The sequence below is a fragment of the Quercus robur genome, chromosome 4, assembly GCF_932294415.1.
Source record: "Quercus robur chromosome 4, dhQueRobu3.1, whole genome shotgun sequence".
Taxonomy (NCBI): Eukaryota; Viridiplantae; Streptophyta; class Magnoliopsida; order Fagales; family Fagaceae; genus Quercus; species Quercus robur.
The window spans coordinates 42,271,245-42,286,902 of NC_065537.1; the positions used below are offsets into that span (position 1 = coordinate 42,271,245).

The 15,658-nt window shown below is 32.3% G+C and overlaps 1 protein-coding gene across 2 annotated transcripts; it reads right to left on the reverse strand.

The window, feature by feature from the left end:
- Positions 1-958: 958 nt before the first annotated feature.
- Positions 959-7,005, reverse strand: LOC126721857 (ABSCISIC ACID-INSENSITIVE 5-like protein 2). Of its 2 annotated transcripts, XM_050424932.1 has the most exons (5): positions 6,727-7,005; positions 4,701-5,641; positions 4,497-4,568; positions 2,035-2,101; positions 1,073-1,318 (listed from the first exon to the last, which is right to left on the reverse strand). In XM_050424932.1, the coding sequence occupies exons 2-4, from the start codon at positions 5,508-5,510 to the stop codon at positions 2,078-2,080; spliced, it is 906 nt and encodes a 301-aa protein (XP_050280889.1). In that variant the 5' UTR covers positions 5,511-5,641; positions 6,727-7,005; the 3' UTR covers positions 1,073-1,318; positions 2,035-2,077. The 2 variants fall into 2 exon arrangements, with proteins under 2 accessions (XP_050280888.1, XP_050280889.1); XM_050424931.1 differs by lacking the exon at positions 2,035-2,101 and having other exon boundaries at positions 959-1,318; positions 6,727-7,001.
- Positions 7,006-15,658: the final 8,653 nt, after the last annotated feature.

Genomic DNA, 15,658 nt, shown 5'->3' on the forward strand with positions numbered 1-15,658 from the left:
TTTGTTTATGCTTTCAAATACATAGAAAATTCATTTAATATCTGTTGAATGTATTGGACAAAAACTGTGTATATGAACAAATGAGGAGTAAAAAGAGTGTTATTGTGAGATATGTGATGTCCCTTGAAGCACAAGAGATTCTTTGGCTTTTGCAACAGTTTAGAGGTACTGCCAAGATCCTCATTTTCAAGAGAAAGACCACTTTAACTAGTAGGTAAAAGCAAAACACCAGCCTAGAGCAGTGGGATTTCATAAAAAGCTATGATCTTCTAGTTTTATGTCATTTGAGGCAACTTGGTTCGTTTGGCCCCATCTGGTTGGTTCCTTTAAAGGAAACGCACCCCCTAGCCTTGTTAGAGCATGGACGGAGGCATGTATGGACTTGGGGGTCAATTTTGTTCAATAAAACCATTTAAATTTTTTTAAACAAAATCATCTTTTACCCTCCAATCCATAAAATCTCATATTTTCCCTTTAGAAAGAATACACATGGAATTGGTCCATGTGTTTGGGCTACTCTGTTGAAATAACAAAAAATTGACACAATAGTTTGGTTTTTAAATAGTTTGCTTTTTAAAAAATTTATAAACATATATATAGTTTTATAATATTTATGACCACATATAATATTATAATATAAATAATAAAACATGGAATTAATAGATATTAGATTTTTTAAAGGTAAATTATTACATAATAATTTTGATAATTGTAGATCGTATATAATGACATAACTTGACACAATAAACAGTCATAATACTGGAATACTAGAATACAAGTTTTGTTAAATTGAAATATTGTTATATATAAATTTAATATGAGCATTTTGAATACGTGTGTTATACTTTTAATTACAAAACATATTTTTTCAAAATATTTTTGTGTGATATTGTAACGAGTACACATGTATAATACTTTAATTAGCATATTTTACTATGGTTTAGATGAAACTATGTCATAGCACTGAGCATAAACATCTGTAGAAACTCATTAGTGAAAGAGTACAACAGTTTGAAAAAAATTAAAATTATAACACATAATTTCACAGAGAAATAGATACAACAACATCACATTGTAGGCTGAAGCAAACCATGGACTGCATTGCAACAGACAACTCATTCAGTGAGAGAGACGTATCAAGAGACAGCTTTGCTTACATCCACCTAAATAAACAAACTAAAAAGGAGCTTCCCCATATGTTTCATATCTACAGAGCTTCCACATACAGAAATACATGTCAGAATGGAGCTGACGTTGTTCTACGAAGCTGATACCTCGGCTCTGGAGGGGGCACAATTGGCAACATTTGCTCCAGCTCCTGAAAGACAAGGACCAAAGTTAAGTACAACATGACTGTAATCAAATTGGTTGAAAGAAGAAAGAATTTTAGGATAAGTATAACAAGTATTAAAAGCTTTACCTCTTATATTACAGTACCAAGCTACATTCATGCTTCATGACAAACAAGATTAGCATACCAACCCAGACTACATTATAAAAATGACCACTGTCAATCATGGCAATATGTTGCCATGTTGAATCCAGGTTCTAAAAATGACCACGTTATCAATTGGTCATCAGTATTTTTATCATTGCTATCATCATCGTCAAAATGATGAAGTTTGCTTAACTAGTAACAAACCATGGATCCTGTCTGCTTTCTGCTAATGAAATGCCTTAAGCAAGAAAGACGAAAGAATAACATGATAAAGGAGCCCCAGCAAGAAATAACTAAATGGAATAAATATGAAGGGAAGAACGTCAAGGCAGCAAATGATTTTCAATCATACTTATAGGTATGTGCCCCATACGAATCCTGTTTGACCACTGCCACCCAATTAAAAGTAATCAGTAACCAACCAGAGAAAAATAAGTACTAATATTGTTTATACGACAAAGTCATCACTATCTTTTATTGACAAAACTTTCTCCCCTGCTGCTCTTACTTTCTTACAGACTTTGACTTAGGTGAAAATACTAGTCAAATTTGATTAATATATTAAAGAACTAAACTGGTTTGGTTTAATGACCAACCTATATGAATGAAAACAGCTCTCATTGATAGTCTGCATGTTGGTCAATTTCCTTTAGACAGAGTGACCTGGTTGGATTGACAAATTCAAATTCTGATATATGAATGAAATGCAACTCTTTGCAAAATCATATAGGATGAAGTAACTGGTACTCTGAAAAGCTGATATTGTGAGTCCATATCCAGTGTTGCATAATTTTAAACGGGTTTCCATTTAAGATTAATAAATATAATTAAATATATGAATGCAATGTGATAAGTCCAAATACAGGGTTAAGTAATCACACAACATACAACATGCTTACCAAAAGAAAAGAGGCAACCACACCACACAACTATAGAGTGACTGCAAAACTTACAGATGTCTCTTCTTTACTAGTATATAAAAAATTAGTCCCTTAGGTCCAAAATCCTGGAATGGACACAGTTGATAGTTCTATATGAGAATATTTTCCTCTTCTTCTGAACAATATAGGGCATCTAGTGTTTGCTAATCCATATTTGAAACACTTACTAGAGTAATTATATTCCTAGTATAATTTCAATTAATGGTTCCACCATTTCAGTTGGTTGTAATATGTTGACATTAGTTTCAACTTATACGCAACACAAGTTTGGTCTCACCCCTAAAAAGGTCACACCCAGTGCACAAAGCTCCTAGTTTTGCATGGTCTGGGAGAGGTTATGGTAGATAACCTTGCCCCCAAGATTTTTTTCTTTTTTTGGAGATACTATATTCCCCAACTCGAACCTACAACTTGTCTGTTTTAGTGGAAGGCACTTGTCAACACACCAAGGCCCAACCTCTTTATTCTCACACCCCCTCTTTAGGAAAAATCATCTTATGATATAGTCTCATAGAGCGCCCCTCTCATGGTGTCCCCAAACAGCTGTGGGAACCATACTTTCTCCCTCTTTAGATAGGAAATAAAACTCTATTCAACAAGGCCATAAAACCACCCTATAGAAATAGACATCCCAAGATGAACATGCTTGTAAATTAAAATGTATTCATGTGACAGATTATTAATAACTACTTTCTGATATTGAAATCAAGGTTAATCCTTCAAAAATTGAATACAAAGTATTATCTACCATGGATTCATGTCAAGTAAATCACAAGCCAACAGCTGAGATGTCTACAAAACCTAGTGTATCCATGAGAATCTAAACGATCACAAATTTGCATCAACATACTGATTAGTGCAATATTAAAAAAATAAAAAAATAAAAAAAATAAAAATCTAAGTGTACATTTGGGAATAGCTTATTTAGCTTTTTGCTGAAAAAATGCTAAAGTACATTGTATACTTGTACTTTAAAAAAGACAAAAAAAGTAAGAAAAAATGAGGCTTTAAAAAGCTGTACATAAAAGCTAAAAAACAGAAAAGATGGCTTATAAGCCAATGCCAAATAGACACTAACAGGTTTAGAATTAAAACTAAGAAAAATGTTGTTTTGCTTGAAAAAAAATAGAACGAAAAAATGAAAGTTAGAAGTGAAATGTAAAAAAAAAAAATAAATAAAGGGAAGAAAAAGACTTAGGAAGATTGGTTGGCAATTGAATTTTGAAAGAGGGAGTCGGGAGATAGAGAAGATCGGAAAAAAAGGCCTTTCTCCTAATTACTGCTCCTCTCCCCAACGCCCAAAATAATAATAATAATAATCATGGGAGATTTTTTTGAAATAAATTCCAGTTTTTTCCCCACTCCTAGTTTCTTCCCTGGTCAAACAAGAGAAATAGACAGTTAATAGATATATAAAATTCTCGTTTTTCTTTTTCATCTTCCCCATAAATGTATCCACTAATTTAACAGTAAACCAAGCCTTGTGCAAAAACATAATGCACAGAGTTTCTCATCTTCAAAGACAAGAAATTAATATAGGAAATGCCAGTAAGATGGTCTTTGACTATTTAGCAAACAAATCCATATGAAATAGGATGCTTCCTGGTATGCATGCCATACTTCATCAATTTAGCAAAGTTTGAAAATAGGAACTTTCAACTTTTTGTAACATATCTAACACTCCTTGTGTGCTCTTCATGAGTATATGACCTTTTGCTAATAGAATAGTGTAATAATCATAAAGAGAAACACATGAAGAGTTTTTGAAAAAAAATTTAGTAACTTATAAATTAAAAAATAGCTTGAGTGAATAAGCTACTACTGAATAACTATAGCATATGAAAATTGACTATATATAAGTTTTATTCTAGTCTATCAGCATATGTCTCCAATGTCGTGTCTATTACTTTTTTGAAATTGTCATATTGAGAAAACTGCATCGGAACATACCCATAACCAATGCCCTATATCCATTCTAACTAAGACTTCTAATTTTCTTAAATCACAAATAGAAAAGAAATCATACTACTAGTACGTTTTTAAAACAATAAGGCATTAAAAATGTAAAATAAGGCAAAACACACAAATACGTCAATATCTTAAATGAAGAACCTAACCTTCCGTTTCCGAAGCCTTTCATTCTCTTCTTCCAGACGTGAAACTTTGTTCTCTAGTTCATTCGTGTAAGCCTGTTATAATGATCTTTCAGTCATTGGGAAATCAAGAAAACAAAAACTGAAAGAAAAAAAAAATTTAAAAATAAAAGAGGAAAATAAACAATAGTAATGGATTTGAAAAAATCAATAATGTTGATATCCAACCTGCTTCCTGGCTCGTGAGCGGGCAGCAGATTCACGGTTCTTGATCATCCTCTTCTGCCTTCTCTCAACAGTCTTCTCAATCATGTCCTCTGGGGCGCCTCTTTTCCTCCCAGGCATCTGTGTGTCTGACAATGCACCCATCAAAGGTGAAGTTAATGCCATCTGATTGTCGGGATATGGAACATCCATCACAGCACCAGCCCCCATATGCAGTGGCTGTGATATAGGCTGGCCTGGCATATATACCCCCATCATACTTTGTTGAGGATGCTGATATTGTGATTGTGGATACTGCATCCACTGACCTTGCTGTGAAAACTGTGGCACTACACTCTGATCAATTCCAACAGGACCAGCACCTTTTTTATCCGAAGATGTTTGAGCCACAACTCCTGCTTTCACCAAGAAATCCTCCAAAGTCATCTCTCCTAATGTAGGCTGCCGTTCCCGAGACTTCTTTTCTTGATTATTTTTGCTTTGCTGAATATCTCTCCAAACCTCATCAACCGTCTTCTTGCTCAGTGCACTTGTTAATGACAGGCTAGCCTGACGCTGCAGGGCAGTTTGATTGGCCTGTGCTGTGTCCTCAATGTCCAAACCTGTGGACTGGTTGGCCTCAGCAGTCCATACATTTTTTAGAAGCTCATCAAGGTTCATGCTGCTAAGTGGCTTCCCCAAGTCACCTAACTGATTTTGAACCTCATCAAGTGTAAGACTGTACATTGAATTTTGCCGTGCCAATGGCTGGAATTGCAACTGCTTGACACTACTATCACCACCACCCTGAGACCCCATTGTCTCAACCCCCATTAATCAAACCTCAATTCATTTATTCATTCCAATCCCGAAATCAATTTTCTAAAGCAACAGCCATAAAACTCTAAAATTTTAATCTAAAACCTGCTGAACCGATCTTCAATTACATTCAAGTTATAAGAAACCTGAAAATCCCAATTGAAAATTCAGACCTCCCAGCAATTCACAAACACTTTGGCAGCTCAGTTAATCTAAAATACTTTCAAATAATGATACCATATACAAAATACACACACAACATGCATATTTTTAATATAAAAGAAAAAAGTGAATGAGGGTCAGAAATCCTCAATCAATTTCTTTTTCTTTTTTATGAGTATAAATCTTTAATATATTCATGCAAAAGAACATGTAGGCACGCATAGAGCAGAGCTATAATCCCAATTTACCAGATAATCCCTAAAACCCTGAATCTATGACAAAAGAAAAGTCTGAAAAATGCCCATCAATTTACTGTTTAAAATCTTTTGAGAGATTAGAGAGTAACCCTTTTAAAATAAGAAGATCATCCCTAAAAGCTATCTTCAAACTCACCCCAGAAACCATGAACCACAGACAATGAGTCCCTCCAATATTCACGCTGATAAAAAAAAAAAAAAAAAAAAAAAACAACAACAACAACAACACTCGTTTTGAGAACAAAATGTGACCAATCTCTTGCATGCAACAGGGAATGGCACAACTATCTGACTATAGCCTCCCATAACCAAAATCCTATGAAACCCAAAACACACTTCTCAAAACTCCTCCCCAAACTAAACCACAGACTACACCCATTAAAATTCCCAACTTTACATGCTTTGAATTAAACAAACCAAGAAGCCAATTTTACCAGAACATCCTAAAATAACTGAATGAAAGAAAAAAAAAAATTACCTTTTTTTGTCACAATAAAACCAAAAAAACAAATTATACAAAACAAGATCATAGCATTACATCACCAGAATCCCAAAATGCAATAAAAATGAGAACAACTAAGAAAACAATAAAACGGGTCTGCATGCAAGAGAATCACTGTTCTCAATGAAGCCCAATTTTTTTTTTTTTTTTTTAATTTTCTCAAAAATCCCTTCTTCTTTTTTTTTTATTAACTAAAGAAAGAAGCAAAGCAAAGATCAGAAACTGCCCATGTGTACCCAAATGTAAAACAGTGAGACAAAGAGTGTGGGGTTAAGAAAATGAAAAGGAAGAAAATTAGAGTGTAACTTACTTGATCTGAATCTTTTTTTCTGTGTTGTTACTAAGAAGGGGATTGAGATACAGAAAAGGGAGTCGTTGTTTTTTTCTTGCGTTAAAAAAAATTGTGCTTTTGGGGTCTGAGAATTTTGTATTCACACTTTTGAAGTGGAAATCATCAGCAGCATGTGTACAATATGGTATGTGTTTGTACAATGTCTTCGCTTGCAGAGAGGGACAATCCCAGGTGGGTGTATCCGCGTATGTTTTAGTGTACGAGAGAGAGAGAAAAACGAAAAAAATTGCCCAAATTTTATTTATAGTACTTGAGAGAAACAGAGTTTTTTTTTTTTTTTTTTTTTTTTGAGGGGTGAGAGAAACAAAGTTAATTGGAGCATTTTACTTTTGTTTATTGTGTTTGTGTCCGATATGAATATATATATATATAAAAAAAAAATAAAAAAAGCAATGTTATCATGTGGGTGGCCTCATGTCTTAATTATGAGCTCTCCAACTTGTTTGGTCTACTTATAATGGCCCGTTTGACGATAAATATGTCTTTGCTTTGGCATTTGAATTTTGCAAGCCCCTAATAAAACACATAAATCTCAAACCTTAAAATTTTTCATCGGTCGGTTGGCCAATGAACTATTCAAAATTGAGGATTCTATGGTTTATGAGAGAGGATAGAATGTTCTCTTCTTCTTTTTTTTTTTCTTTTTTTTTTTTTTAACTACTTTTTGTTTGGTTGATAGCAATAAAGATCCTATCTATTTCATGATCTAGATTAAATTTACAAATCTAAAAAGGTACAATTTGTCACATTATTTAAAACTTGTCTGTAAGCCGTTAGATCCCAAAAAAAAAAAAAAAAATCTTAACCATGAAATGAATGAAATTGACAGTTTTTCAAACGAATCCTATTCTATGTGAATATTTTTAGGTTTGAAAATGAGCTACATTGTCCCCAAACTACGTAACTTTATCAAATTGACTTTAATACCATTTGTCACGATTTGAGAAAGTGTTGATCATATCTAAGTTATATCTCACAAGAATTAAACAAGTTATAATTGGAGTTCTACACCTTCATTCAATTTAGATAGGGTAAATGATAGTCCCCTCCTTTAAGGTTTGAGCTCTTTGGGGGATAACATTCAACCCTAAATCTAAAACGAAAAAACACTCCCCTCCCTTAAGATTTGGAAAAAAAAATAATAATAACACTCAATTCCCTTCTTTTAATATTAATAACAAGATATTCTAAATTTTGAAAAAGATTCTCTTTACCAAATCTTAATCATGGTTAGTGAAAATATAACCGATCAAATTTAGGATAAAAAGAAAAGATTTCACCTTTTTAAGAATTTACATTGCATACAAAACCGTTTTGTGGTCATAGATTTTATGGAAACCACAATGTTTTAGCACTTAAATAGAAACAAGAACTTACCAACTTTTAGCTAGCTTTTTATAAAAATCATTATAAGCTAATTTTTATTTCAAATAATCTAATTTTTATGCCAAAATCCTTAGGTGATGTTAATAAAAAAAAAAAAGGATGAATTTAGAAAATTAAAAAGAGATTGATCACACTATATACTTACTCAAGCCCAAGGTAAGGCAAGGAAGCGTTTGCGTGGAACCAAACCTAACTGACCAGATTTTTTGTCCGTTCTCTGCAAATCGAATATGTCTCCTCTATTTGGATTTATAACTCATACAGTGATGAGGCTCGTGGCACTATTTGGACATCGTTAGTAGGTAAATGTATGTCATTTTCTTCTTCTTCTTCTTCTTCTTCTTTTTAATTATTATTTTTTTCACTTTGGCTTCTTTTTGCCCCTAATTTTCGCTTTTGAGAAACTCAAAATTATATTTAAAAATTGTTTTGGAATGATTATTAGCCCACTTTAGATATTATACTAGGGTTCAAGAATCTACTGTTTGACAAGATTATAGAATATCATGTTGATAGCTTTTCACCTTTTTTTTATAATAATTTTTTTAAAATTTATGCCCTAAAAATATTGTCCTATTTGTGATTCAATGGAAATACCATTTTTTTTTTCACTGTGAATGGAAATACAACATACTTTTGTAGTATTACATCGTACAATATGTTACTCAAAGTTATGGATATACTACATGTCATACAATATACTTCCGTAGTATGTGTATGACATCATATAGTATGTTCACAGAAAAGAAAAGTAAAAAATAAAAAAAATAAAAACATTAAAGTTATTAATATAATCTATGTAAAAAAATTTATCAATTTTTTTTTTCAAATTATAATAAAAGTTGCATTATTTATTTTAACAATTCATTAATTATTTATTTTGATAGAAAGTTCAATATATATATATATATATATTGAGAAACGAAAGTTGGCTACTTGATTGCATTTACGGCATGTAATTTATAATATTTTTATTTTTACTATATAGCTCAGCTCAAGAAGTTCAAAGGAGGGACGCATAAGCACAGTTTGTTCTCATAATTATAAATTTTGGAAAAAAAGAAATACAAACTCAGCCCAACTTGCCCAAAAAACAAGTCAACATGTGTACTGACCACATTTTTGTAATATTTCATTAATTTTTGGGTTTTATAGAAACTTGATCTCATACTATGCATTTTCCCCTTGTAATTTAAAATACTTTTATTTTTATTGTAATTATATATTTTATTGTTTAATATTTACAGGATATAGCCAAGACTCGGTCCATATCATCTCCTTAGGATAGCACAACTTTGTTTTTTTTATAATCCAATATTACAGCAAGGGAGAAAGGATTTGAACTCAAGATATCTTTGAAAGATCATGATGAGGTGCCAACCAGCAAAACTTCAAAACTCTTAACATGATAGTACAACTTATGATCACAACACTTATACAACACATCTGTAATTAGCTCAACTCAAAGAGTTCAGAAGGGGGGAGAATAACCTTAGCTCTACCCAAAAAACAAGTCGACATGTATATTAACCACAATCACACCATAAATTATAGTCTTTATCTCTCACATTAACTATTCTTACAAAGATTCAAGAAATGGTCATTCACAAAGTGCCATAAAAGTTTTCTTTTTATAAAAAAATTGGAAAAAAAAATAAAGAATGTACAAATTCAAATTATCAAAAAAATCTTATCAAAAAAAAAAAAAAAAAAATCAGAAGATAACCTATTTCTACTAAGAAAAATAATACCCATTAACTCAAGAATAGATGGATCAACGCTTTTTTGTGGGTTTTTATTGTCCATGTCAACTAAAATTTTAATTATATTATTGAAAATTTTCTAATTCATATATGTTTTTCAATTAACTTGTGCAAAGTTAGGATCAAGCTACACTAAGTGCAACTCTTTGCAACATTACACTACTACAAAACTATTTATTAGATTAATATTTTGAGAATTCAATCATTAGATCACATATTCTCTTTGTTATTAATATGTGCATCAAATTTCATGTTATTTGTGTTGTTTATTATCTACTCTATAGGCTCATGTGCGTGGTTTTTTTTTTTTTTTTTCATATAATTTCAAAGTTCAAAATTCGTATAATTTAAAAATTGGCTAAAAAATATTATTACCAACCCAAAATTTGCATGAACTTTGATTCTCATCCTAAATTAAAAATAAAAAATAAAAAATCGTTGCCATCCCTAAACTTTAAAAACCGTTACACTTTCTATTTTAAAACTAGCCAAAAAAAAAAAAAAAAAAAAAAATTTCCATCCCTAATTTTGCCCCTAAACTATTGAAAAAAAAAAAAAAAAAAAAAAAAAAAAAAAAAAAAAACCCTCTTTAAAAAGAAAGTGCAATGATTTCAATAGTTTAGAGATTAAAAAAAGAAAAAAAAAAGTTTTTAAATATTAAAGACAAAAAATGATTTCATGCAAACTTAGGGACAAAAACAAGATTTTTATGATGAGACACTTATTAATCTTAGCTCATCTTGACATTTTGTAAGTATAAAACTCATGATTTTTTTAAAAAAAAATTATAAAGTGACATAATATCAAATGTTATAATCTTATATAACATTGCATGTTAAAAAAAAAATATTAGTACATATTTTGAAAATCTAACTGTTAAATTGCATATTTTTTACACTTTTAATACATGTCAAATTTTATGTTAATCGGATATTATTTACTATATAATTTGTAAATATAAACTTATTTACAATAAGCTTACATATTTTATGCATAATTTTAACTTACAAAAATATGCAATTTAAACAATTTATTGATGACATAGCTATTAATCTTTAATTTTCTAGAAATTTTGCAAGTATGGAGGATATAAAAAGAAGACGCAATCCAATGGTGGATTTGTCAAAATTCACATCTAATAAAAAGATATTGAGTAAGGTAGTAGTTTTAGGCTACAATCAATTTTGTATTGATTGTAGCTAAATTTTGTCTCATATATATATATATATATATATATGATAATAGTAGCCGTGTTTATGGTAGCATACTATATGGCATGCTAGAGCAAGAATTGGAACACTAATTTTGTTGAATGTTGCCAACTGGATTGAACGCAGGCTCATATACCTCCAAATGGCCACACATAATGGTAATACTATTAGCTAAAAAGGACAAAGAATAAAAGCCATGTAACATGACATCACAGCTTACTCATCAGTTATAACACTTTTCATGTATTCAAAATCAAAACATGACACCAAGGTTTATAAAAGCATATAATATAATAATTGCCAAATACAGCATTTCACAGGGCTACATCATGGAAAGGCAATTGTTGAACAGATGCTAGGGGAGATAGAATGTTTGAAGAATGTCTAAAAATTGTAAGTTTGAGGAAAGTTCTATCTATGACTATGAAGCTCTCAAAGGTTTTATGGCTGTAGGTCCTTAGAGAGGGTGAAAAGGTTTCATGGAAAGTTGCGTCGTTAGCGTCAATGATATAATAGCCAAAAGACCTAAATAGGTCTATATAATTATGGAACAAGTAAACTAATTCTAGGATTAGTTTAAAAGGTTAATTTAGGGTTCTTCAATATGAATTTATTGAGGTCACTATATACACTGTAAGGGCTTTTCACTCTTACTCTTACTCTTACTTTTCTTTTTTCTTCCTCAAACTCGACAACGTTAACATGGAATTAGAGCCAACTAGAGCCACAACAATGAATCCATTTAGGGGGCGTTTTGTTTACTGTGATGTGCCCTTAATGTGATACACATTACGATGATATGACATTAAGGTTTTTGATTTATTTGATTTTTTTTAACATTATCATAATTTAAAATTACAAAATATATCATATCATCTTAATCTCATCACCTTCCTAAACAATGTAATAATGTATTATTGTATTGTGATTATATTAATATAAGATTACAATAACGTAATATTACGGTGTAATGTAACATCACGGCAAACCAAACGCCCCCTTAACGTAACATTTGCTTACCTAGGCTACCACAACAAGCAACAAAAAGCAACCCATCACCGTTATTGGTCCACAACTATCTCTAAAACCTTCCTTAGGGTTAGTTTGTTTAGCAATTATATGCACCTATAATAAGTGCTTTTTGGGTAATGATATCTTTCATATATGGGTTGCAAAGCTCTCTAAGAAAAATTCAGATAGTTAAGAATCTTTAGAAAATAAAAAGGGGGGAAATTATTGTAGATAGGAGCTCAATGTGCAAGAGTTTTGGTGAAATAGTAGATCCTCTCCAACTACATTATCTAGTGGCTAGAGTTTTGTAGTCATTTAGCCTTATTCTCTATTTAGGGTGCAATAGGTAATAACTCAATCTGTGAAGGAGGTATTCACAGGTTGGAGAGGGAAACTTGGTAGATAAGAGACTGGAGTGATCTATAGGCAATCCTTTTTGTTTTATGTGGACTATTTAGAGGAAGAGGAATAACCCGACTTTTAATTATGTATAGTTGAATAGAAATTCTCTTAAAACCATCATTCCACAACCTCTATTTGACTATTTGTGTGTGCCTTGGGTAGCATGCGTCCAATGCGATATACTTTTTTTTTTTTTTTTTTAACTCAATTGTATACACTTGAAAGGATGACATGTACACATCATGTAGTACCTATTATTTTGAAGTAAAAATTTCATTACTTATCCAAAAATAAAATAAAAATATAGAAAAAAAAAAACTGTTCAAGAAATGGAGATTGATTTAGCAACCAAACATAAGCATAGAAGTTACTCAAATGCTATTTGAACAAGATGTTACCAATTCGATTTAATTTGTATCATACTCCCAAGTTGACTAGGTCTCTTAGATGCCTCCTCGCTATTCAATCTATACTTCCCCATTTTTCAGCAAGCTTCGAGTTACTATAGTACATTTTTGTCATTATAAAAAGCCTTATATGGTACATTTTCAAGATAGAGAAATCTCATGGGAAAAACCTAAGATTCATTAGAAAATAGTGAATTAAAAGGGAGTTTTTCACAAAACACCCTCAAGTCAATTTTGTTTGATTGGGACCTTTTCTGGCTCCAATCCTTTGAGTTTAAGATTACTAATCATGTGTTTATTAACTGTGATAGATTTGATTGAAGGGAATGGTCAAATCAAAGCTTGGGAAATCCTTTTTGAGGTATCAAGCTTTAACTCTTTCTTTTTATTTTCTGTTTTTCTTTCTATGTTTTAATCTTGTTTTTTGCTTAGTTTATGTTCACACATCTTTGCTTAGGTTAGTTTTATAGTTTTGTTTATGTTCTGAGCATGCTAGGTTATTAGAATTAGGCTTTTTGTTTGTGCTCTATTTTTTAGTTTCGTGTTTCTGTGTTAGGGTTGTTGAACAAGTCCCACGCACGCATGTCATAAGCATGCGTACATAGGTTAAATCCTACGTACGCAAGTCTCTGGCTGCGTACGCAGGTACTTGCCCACAAACCCTAATTCAGATCTTCTATGTTGTTTGGTTTGCTTGTTTCGCATGTTTTATCTCGTTCTAAACCCTTTTTTTTTTTTTTTTTATGTTTATATGTATTTGAGCCCCTGTCTTGTTTGCTTGTTTGTCTTTAACATTCTTAGATTAGGGTTTCGTGCTTGTTTTCTTGCTTTGATGCCATGAACATGCATTCACATGCCCATTCATGATGCCATAGGTGCTGTGTTGCTAAAAGGTAAGTGAAGGTAAGCCATGCATAGGTATAAACATGCATTTGATGATGTATGTCATTTGAATGTTTGTTTTAATTCCAATTATATGCTTTACATGATCTTGTGATTGCCATGATATGCTTGCTGCCATGTTTGGGGTGCTGCCTTGTTTTAGATATAATAGGGTTTTTATATGCTAGATGAATGTTAGGGTTCTTAGATGTGTTTGGATTTGGCTCTCTTTTGCTTTAGGTTGATATATATGTTGTTTTGGGATAAAGATGCCATGATTGTATGTTAGATGCATGTTAGTGTGTGTGTGAGTTTAGAATGCAAATTTTGAATTAGTTTTTAATAGGGTTAAGACATAAGACATAACAATGGGAGGCCAACCTTAGGGTTGGGCGATCTTGGATGCCTAACACCTTCCCAATAGCATACCTAAACTTCGAACCTATACTCTGGTAGTAAGATAAAAGGTCCTTCCTCGAAAGGATGCTATATATATGGTTCCTAGACCATTGTAAAAACTAAATGGCGACTCCAAACCCCTTGTGCCCACAGCGGTGATTCTGCTGGGGATAGTGAGTTTAATTCCTATGTGTCCTAGTTCTTAACCTTAATAAAAACTATGTCAATATTTGTTTGCACACACATCACTTGTTCTCTTTTGTCCCTTAACCTCGGTTGGTGATGAGTGGGAAGATGGAAGGCTCCATTCGGGCCCAATCTTCTGAAGTTCATCCCACCAACTCACAATCAATGCCATCACCTATAATGGGCTTTGAGTACGTTAAAGGTTTGCTACCAATCCACTATGGGATCCACTTAGGCCCTCGGTTGAAATCATAGCCCACCTAGTTGTGAGTGACCTACTTATCTATCCATTTAGCCTTAGGGAGCCTACCCACACTAGAGAGATCCTAGACCCTATCACAAAGGATACCCTTTATATCTGTTGTTTGTTCAACCATATATTATGTGTTCACCTAGTTCTAAAGGACAAAGAAAAGATGTAAAAAAATGGAAGGGGTGGCCTTAAAGTTATGGTATATCCTAAGATGTTAAGGGATAAAAGAAAACAAGTTCTCACATATAAGAGGCTTGTCCCTAAATCCAAAGGCATATCTTAACTTGAAAAGTTCATGAGACCATAGCCTAATTGCTATCATAGGCCCAAGTGGAAAAAGCCCTTTCGAAAAAGAGGACTTTGGGCCTAAGGTAACAAGTATGCTATGGACTTAGCATCCAACATCCTTCAAAGCCCAAAATGAAACTCCCTAATATTGGGCCTCCTTGTTGCATGCCTAGGCCCAAAATGATGAGAATTTCATGAACTTTGAGAGGAAGGCTAGAATATATTCTAGCTAAAGGACTTTTTTCAAAAAAGAAAAGAAAAGAAGAAATGATAAATAAAAAGGAAAAGCCCAAAAGGTGATGAATACATTGTAAGCCCATGTTTGAGACAAAGAGTTGAAAATTTCTAAACCCATTCTAATGAAAGCCCATGAGAGTAAGATGAGAGCCTTATTGTAAATGGATCAAAAGCCCAATGAAACAAGGGGCAAAAATCCACAAGGGAAGGGAGTGTCATTGTAATTGGGCCTTTATTATAATGAACTTAAGAATTTTCTAAGGATATCTTAAAGTTAAAAGGAACCTTTAATTGGGACATGAACTTAATGAAACAGGCATCATTGCACTATCAAAAAAAAGAAAACACGCCCCACTCCATTTGGATTCGAGAGAAAGGAAGGCGCTTGATCAAGCGACCCCCAAGAAATAATGACTACCTCTATAGAAGACCCAATGGCACAAAAGATCCTTAAGGCTTTGGACG

Excerpts from the sequence above, each read along its gene's own strand:
- LOC126721857 (XM_050424931.1), bottom strand. The coding sequence starts at position 5,510 with ATGGGGGTTGAGACAATGGGGTCTCAGGGTGGTGGTGATAGTAGTGTC. Across the intron at positions 4,569-4,700 it reads GCTCACGAGCCAGGAAGCAG|GCTTACACGAATGAACTAGA; the intron begins GTTGGATATCAA and ends TCATTATAACAG. Across the intron at positions 1,319-4,496 it reads AAAGGCTTCGGAAACGGAAG|GAGCTGGAGCAAATGTTGCC; the intron begins GTTAGGTTCTTC and ends CTTGTCTTTCAG.